Source organism: Homalodisca vitripennis, chromosome X, assembly GCF_021130785.1.
Source record: "Homalodisca vitripennis isolate AUS2020 chromosome X, UT_GWSS_2.1, whole genome shotgun sequence".
NCBI classification, from domain to species: domain Eukaryota; kingdom Metazoa; phylum Arthropoda; class Insecta; order Hemiptera; family Cicadellidae; genus Homalodisca; species Homalodisca vitripennis.
In genome coordinates this window covers 99,572,072-99,580,369 of record NC_060215.1, presented here as the reverse complement: position 1 = coordinate 99,580,369, position 8,298 = coordinate 99,572,072, and the positions used below count along the sequence as shown (strand labels likewise).

The following is an 8,298-nucleotide window of genomic DNA, read 5'->3' as shown; positions in this document are numbered from 1 at the left end:
AGCTAGATGTGTGAGGCATATAATGATAACCTCGTTCAACCCTTTCCCCAATTATCCGCCCTAAATCATCATTCTGAAACAATTCATAAAGCTTTTAGTCAATCTATTGACGCATTGAAATTATAAAGTTCTTTATTCGTCCCTTAAATCTTAATTGATAGTTATTGTACTGTTGAAAATGTTTACAACTACTTCCCCTATAAATGATTTAGCACCCAATACAAATAACTAACACGCAGGTATCACTGTGTACATTAGTACAGTATAACACACTATTTATGTAGCATAAACACTAAATTTAAAATAATTGCGTACGATCTTAAATATCCAGTGTTCCGTACGCAACAGTTAAAACTAACATGCGAACTAAACTAAATCGATTGTGCTAAAGTTGGGGCATTCGGCCGAAGCATTTCGGCTTAAAGATTCGAACTGACCGTTTTTTCTCTGGGGCTTCGCCTGCTTCCTGCGGCCTCGGCCGGATCCCACGTTCATCCCCAGTCCTGTAGACGTCGACATATTCCTGTGTATCCCAGCTACACTGCACTACGCCTCCCATCAGGTGAATTAGGCGCGCATTCAAACTGGACGGCGATCACTTGTTATGCCGAATCAGTAGAAACCAAATCGGGTATATTAGAAAAATACACACTCGGTAGTAAAAAAATCTACCACTATATAATAAAAATATCGGCTCTGTTACACAGTGTAATGCTATGTACAAAAGTTATTGTGTTTTTAGAATAAAGGTAGAAGATAAAGTTTTAACGTGTAGACTAGGAGAGGACGTATCTTAGTGAACTTAACTTAACACTCAAAATGTAAATAAAACTGTGCGAACACCAGAACGGAGTCAAAACTGTCACATCGACGATGTAAACAAAGTTAGGAGACACACCGAACGATGCCTAAACGTAACGGAACTCGATTTGAATTCTGATAGACGAAAATGTCTACCGAAACACACACGAAATAAATGAAACAATAAAAAAAATGTGCGTGGAAATGTGAGGAATAGTGGGGGGAGGGTGAGAGAAACAGAGGGGAAGATAGCAGTGTTCGTGCGCGAAGGAGAAGACACCGACTGAAGTTGCGTGAAGCGGCCGCCAGGGAGCAGCAGAAGTTGGGAGTAATGCGCGCGCTGCGCCGCTTGTCGCGCTGCGCCGCCTCATTGTTGTCCATTGTTGAATTTTGAGCTTTCTTAATGGCGTTCAGTACTCGGTGTTCAGTACTTGGCGTTTAGTACTTGGCGTTCAGGGGTTCGTCGCAGTTGATGCGATGCACAGTTGTCAAAGAATACAAGTTACACGCGCCAAAGGGGTATTTCTTACTGTTTATAGACTTATTACTTTCAGTTTTTTTAACTTCCTGGGAGGTTGGAAGGATTATTTGCGTTAATTCACATTTTGTTTATTTAATTATAAAAAGTTTCTTGTACGCATTCCCATTATTCGGTTGTTCTTTCGCCATTTTGAAACATTAGTTTTCTTCGTCAGCGACCATTTTTAGATCCCTTCAGACGAACATAACTCCAGATTACAAGAGTCAAGTCTGCGACAGTATCAGATGTTAAATGCTGCACTTAAGGGGTAGGAGAACTGGAGCTAAACTCAAAATTCACATTTAATAGACCCTTCTCACCATAGCTGTGTTTTGTATAAAAAAACTCGGTTGCTCCACCGTGCTCTGAGATCGTGTCAGTTATTACCGTAGAGCACTCAATTTTGTACTTTATGAATCAGTGAGAATGCTTCTTACCTAGATTGAACTACATTTTATAGTCTAGGTGCCTCTGATGTCAAAACGATGCAGAAAGGTCGTTGAGCTCTTCGTCACCGTCAATTTTTTATTCCTTCAGACGAACATGACTCCACATTTCAGGAGTCATCTCTGCAACAGCATCAGAGTTCAGACGTTGTACGTAAGATGATGGAGAACTGGAGCTACACTCAGGAGGCTTTAATACCTCTTCACACCCTGCATGCACGGATAATCGTAATTTAAAAATATGTTTTACATATTCAGGGTTTTCAGACCTTTATAATGAAGAGTAAAGGTCTGAGTTTACATTATGTGTTCCTATGTTTACATTAGAAAAAGTTACTAAAACCAACCCCGCCAAGAGTATCATTTTGAAGGATTTAATAGATTAGAAACCAATGTATCTGTGTCATTTACAGTTGAAACAAATATCCTTCTTCAATATTTGTAAATATGAAATAGTTCGATATTGCGTTAATATGCTACTTTGCAAGGAGCGCTGCCATGGTGGGGGTGGAATATCAAGCAAGAGAAAACAATGGTTCGAAATATTTACGTACATCAAGTTTCGGAATCCTCGTTATTATTTACACGTCAAGCAAGCTCCATTTTCCCCTAGTGTTATTTAACGAAGAATTGACAAATAACAAATTTGTATTTTCAATATATCTTTTTTCTTCAATCTATGAAAATAACTTATGTTAGGTGTATGTCACTGGGGAATTTCCCGTTGTAATTCACATAGTAATTAGTACCTTATGTTTACCACTTTGTACCAAAATATTATAATTTGTACTCTTTTCGGATTGTAGGACTGTAGGTCCACACCTAATGTGGCTGACGTCACGTTTCTGCAGGGTAGGACAGTTAGTCCACGCCGACTCCCGTGGACCACCGATCCTACTTTCCAAAACTAACCTGGCTGTGCATTAGCTTTTCTACCTGAACTCATTCTAGTGATGCTTCCTCTTCAACTTTACAGTAAACTGCTAAGATAGTAATTATTAACAAAAATGTACTCCAACCGAAACTTAAGCTATCACATATGAAGTAGTTTCATAAATGTAAGTTTGTATTAATTATTCTCCCTCTTGTTCCATCGTTGGTATAATGCAGTACCTTCTACGTCAGATGCTGTATAATTTGATTCCCACAATTTTGCTATTACAAGTTTAACACTTTTTCAAGTACTAAACCGCAACAAATAATTATAGTTCAAGTAAATAAATATTATAGAACATTAATAACATAAATATTGAGAACATACAGAACCGCTTCATTCGTTTGATTGGGCTGCGGCTGGGCTTTGAGTACCGTAATGTGCCGATTGATGACCTTCGAGTTCAGTTTAACTTGGAACCTCTCCATTCAAGACGTACAGTTCATGATCTGCTTTTCTTGAAGAAGTTGATCTGCTCTGTCATTGATGCACCTGATCTGCTCGAATTGCTGGACTTCCGGGCATCACGTCATCTTCGTCACCCCCAGCTGTTTGCAAGGCGGCACTACACCACACAGTACATGTTCCACAGTGCTTTTCCACGTCTTCAACGCCTGGCAAACAACCTCCCCAGACATCTGGACTTCTTTAATATGAGCTGTGATGCCTTCAGGAGAGAGATGAGACTAGCCTGTCATGACTTACATATCGTCTGATAACTTTTCCCCCATTATTCTTGTTGTGTTGCTCTGTTATTGTTTCTGCTTGTTTTTTGTTACACATTTATAATTACGACTGTGCCTCTTGGTTATATATTTACATTTTATTGCTTGCATTTGTTGTTTTTCTAGTTTTTTTTCTCTGTTGGTACCTATACATATTTTACTCTTGTTATTTATTTACGGTATTTTCCCCATTGTTGTTTACTTTATATAGTTTATTTGCACTGTTATTATTTATCTCTTTATTTATTCATATGTCACGTCTTAGACAGTAATGTGCATGCATTTAAGTTAAATATGCTTTTAAGTTAAATATTTTTTATTTTTTCAGTTTTTTATTTACCACTATCAGTCATTAATGTTAATATTTTTTTACTCTTGTTATTCATTTAAAGTTTATCTTTCATTGTTGTTGATAATTGTATAGTTTATTTGCACTGTTATTGTTTGTCTGTTTTGTTTCTCCATATGGTATCACACCTTACAGTAGTGTATTAAGTTAATATTATCACTAATTTATTATATACTTTCACTAATTTTTAATATAATTTATACTTTCTTATTACATTATTTAGTTAATTATGCCTAGATCTGATTTAGAGTCCAGTTGCATGTTTGGTTTGGCCCTTTTGTTTAAGTATGATTTAATCATCTATTATAAGTTAATAAATGTAAATTGGTTTTTGACCGTTGGAAGGAAATAAATAAATAAATAAAATAAATAAATAACACATTTTAGATTTTATGTCAGCTTACCAAGTTTAGACTTCAATGAAACCCGGAAAAAATTCCATGGTAGGACATGGAGAGATAGAAAACATTCCTGTGTATTTAGAAATTAAGTTTCATGCCAAATTTTACCTCTATGGGTGAAATATTTCTGGAGATATTTTCCAGGTGATACAGTCACATTTTTGTTTATTAAGTTGGGTTTCATAGCAATGTTCAACTCGTATAATATTCGTTCCAGTAAGCTGGGGAGGAAAGTACAACGCAATAGTGCACTGAAATCAAACATTGTCACCGACTTTCCATTGACTTTCCTCTAATCGTTTTCTTTTTATTCTCTGAATAAACATTTCACGTGTAAAAATCCCATATGACCGTTCGCAGTTTGTTTACAAATTTATGTATTCTGCTATTCTATCGTTGTTATCATGGTTATTTATAAGACCTGTGTACAAATATTCGCCAACGCTCCACCAAACCCCATAGGTGACATGCACCATCAACGGACTCAGGGTTGGTAATATACAAATGAATCTTCATGCGAACTCTTTCGAGTCTATTGGTCAATCCGATTACGAGATATCGTGGGGACAGACAGACATACGAAATCAAAAAGTTACAGCCCTTTGAGTGATAGATTTTGCTAATGCTCATCCAATTACAGAAAACCAATACATATAGAAATTTTAGGATTAAAAATATGTATCAATATATTATGAATGAGAAGCACAACAGGCATTAGACTAATTATTATTTTGATAACGATAACGATAACGATGCCTAAGTGACAGGATATGATCCTTGTAATATTACGTGGGGACATATGCGTTTATTAAAGCCCCTTAAAGTAAACGAATTTTTAAAATGAGAGAAGACCAAATAGAGCATTTACACTGGAAATGTATGTACGTACTTTCATATTAATTATTATAACACAGAAATAAGAAACATGTTATGAAGTAAAACAATACATCATAAATAAAAATGTAAAGAAATTGTTTTAAAGAAACATAAAGATATTGAATTGCAAGATAGGACGACGTACAATTTTTGTGTACATACAATTTTAATTCAAACATTGATTTATTTTTAAATTATTTTTTTCTGACAGTTCTAGATCTAGTAACGCCTGTTCAAGTACAGTAATGTGACTACAATCATTGTCAATCCCTTGTCAATCGAAACCCGTGAGTCGGACTTTGGGTGAGGCCAGGACCGTGGACCTAGTGACCGCTCAAGAAATATATTGTAAGAAATAGCCCCGACAGTTTTACGTCATGGACCTACAGTCCGTTTACCCTTTAGGGACAGGAACAGGCGTTATGAATTATACAATTCTGCGTAGCCGGTAACGCGCTATCGCAATTCTACCCCAATCAAATGGAATTTTGAGCTGAAACATACAACAGTTTATACCCAGTCAGCATAAATTCCTAGCAAAGTATTAGAATTTGTGCCCCTCACGAACAGAGTTTATAGTGCGTTCGATTGTATAACATTGTGTGATTTTATGTATATGTGTAATCTCCACCACAAATCAACTTTACTTACTACAATCCAAAAACCGGAATCAAGAACAAAATCCAATGCACCCACACTAAGAGGACTCCAAAATTACATTAGGGAGGATAACCTTTAAGACCTCCAGTAAACTTTATTAACTGCCTAGAGTACAACACATAAAAATATTAGATACAATTACGAAATGAAATCTACTTCAAAATGACAAATCTATCAAAAACACAATTTGATCTCCCCCATACCAAAAAATAAAACAAACTCTAGACCTCATGGAAACTAATTTACAAGGCCAAAATAAACCAGACATAAAAGTAAGAGATTAAATCGTTTGACAAAAACAGTCTTAAAACGAAACTATTTTGAATATAACGACAGCTTATTCTCCTTAGACAAAAGCATAGCTGCGGCTTTATCTCTTTATAGCGTGGTGGCCAAAATATTTTTAAACCATACATAAAATAAACTATACACTCGGCGAAACAAAAAACAATAAGCATAATAAATCACCTATTATTCAGTCTTCCTCAGTCAGCCGCACTGAGCGGTTCTCTGATAAGAGCTTATCGCTTCTTGTCGTGCACGTTAAAACAAGTGAGTCGTATCTGTGTGTGCGTGGTTAGCCTACTTTATATTTATTGATTATTATTATTTAGATCAAATAATTATGTCGGCTAACTGTAGCGTGTTCTGCGCGTTGTGATGAGTCAACTGACTCAATTAAATGTGCAGGTTCGTGTGGAAGAGAGTTCCACTTAAACTGTGTTGTGACTAAGTTTCCTGATTCCATGAAGACTCGGGACTCAAAGAAGAAGTGGTTTTGCGATGAATGCAGGAAGGCCAAGGGGACATCTAGCATCAACAGCAGCAAGTTGGGTGAGCAAGCTACCACGCTGACTAAAGAATTTATGATCGGCTTATTTGAAGCCTTTAAAAAGGAGGTTTCCGACGAATTGAAGAGCCACTCTACCCAATTCCAAGACTTTAAAACCGCCTTGGACTTTTTTTCGGCTAAGCTGGACGACAGCAATAAAGCTATGGCCGAAATACAAACCCAGTATAAGGAGATACGAAGGGAAAATGAAGCGTTCAAGGTTCAGAATGCGCAGCTGTCACAGAGGGTGGGCGCTCTGGAGACCAAGGTGAGAGATTTAGAACAGTATTCGCGGAGGGACAATATCGAGATCAACGGACTTCCGGAGATTCCAGGCGAAAACTCGATGAGCATCCTGCAGGACATAGGAAGAGCCATAGGTGTGGAGGTGGAGCCCAGTACCATCGTTGCGGTGCACAGAGTGCCAACGTTCAGCAGGACGAGGACTCCGCCCCTCATCGTCAGGTTCACTACCAGGGACAAGAGAGATGAATGGCAGCATAACGAGAAGAAGAAGACCCTCATGGCCCGTGATGTCAACCGGAACTTCCCTGCCACCAAGGTCTTTATTAATTAACGAACATCTCACCCCGGACAACAAACTGCGACTTCGCCAGCTCAAAGAAGCCTGCAGGGAGTTGAACGTGAAGCATGTGTGGTGTAGGGAAGGGAAGTTCTTCGTGAAGAAATCCATTGCAATGAACGCCGTTAGAGTGTGCAGTGTCGAGGAACTGAGACGCATAACATGGTAGTAAATATGGACTTTGATAAGGAAACCGTGGTAACTGACCTATTTTATTTTTGTATTTTACTGTAGTTTTAAGTTAAAAATCGCAATAGTTTCACCGTATAAACAAAAGAAAAGAAAATTTTTATATTCATATCAATTTTCAATGCAAATTGTTTTATCTATTTATTTTAGTAATTTTTTACGTTTTAAGTTGTGCTTGGTACTTAATTGAAGTATAAGGAGTTAAGCTTTAGTGCCACTGATCGTCCTTATAACAATACACTGTTCCAGTTGTTTTGACTTTACTTATTCTATATTTTATTATGTTCATATTACTGAAGCGTATTTTTTTTTTTTTTTTTTTTTTTTGCGTAAAATACACTGTTTATCACATTGCAATATTTGCCTGGAAAAAGGACAAATAAAAAATGAAATAGCATGTCATTTGTAAAGGCAAAACTTAAATAATGGTCGTTTTATGTATGTAGAAGTATATGTTTATTTATAATTTGTAGTATTTATTAGGACACTACCATACTCTAGGTTTTTTTTTTCAAGCAGTATGAATATATCACGCTTTTAAAATTCTTTTGAAATGAATGATAATCCTGTATTTGATAATTTAGAAAATAGTTTTTTTTACTGTGATTTAAATTATATACACTTAGTGCATGTAAACATACGTAGTCTAAGGAAGAACTTCAACTTATTTATGGCTTTATTTAATAATTTAATTTAACAAAGTAGCATCAATTTTATTGCAATGAGCGAAACTTGGATAACTGAAGCAGAGTTGAAGTTTTATCAGATTCCAGGCTATTCTTGTTATTCTTGTTGTAACGAGTCGTACAGGGCAGGGGGTCACTCTTGTACGTCCACAACGATGTCAGAGCTGGTCCCGTCGTCTGCCGGCTCAAGTCAGCTGATTGTACGCTTATCAATGTTATGGTCAACAAAACTCCATTTTCGATCGCTGCTGTTTACAGATTGCAGGCGTTTAATGTGACACGGTTCTTAGATGAAT

The 8,298-nt window shown here is 36.7% G+C and overlaps 1 protein-coding gene across 1 annotated transcript; it reads left to right on the top strand.

Annotated features, from left to right (window-relative positions):
• Positions 1 to 6,458: 6,458 nt before the first annotated feature.
• LOC124369531 lies at positions 6,459 to 7,121 on the top strand. Its single transcript, XM_046827554.1, has one exon. The coding sequence runs from the start codon at positions 6,459 to 6,461 to the stop codon at positions 7,119 to 7,121; it is 663 nt and encodes a 220-aa protein (XP_046683510.1).
• Positions 7,122 to 8,298: the final 1,177 nt, after the last annotated feature.

What these genes read in the sequence shown, in the direction of transcription:
- LOC124369531 (XM_046827554.1), top strand. Translation starts at nt 6,459, where the DNA reads ATGAAGACTCGGGACTCAAAGAAGAAGTGGTTTTGCGATGAATGCAGG.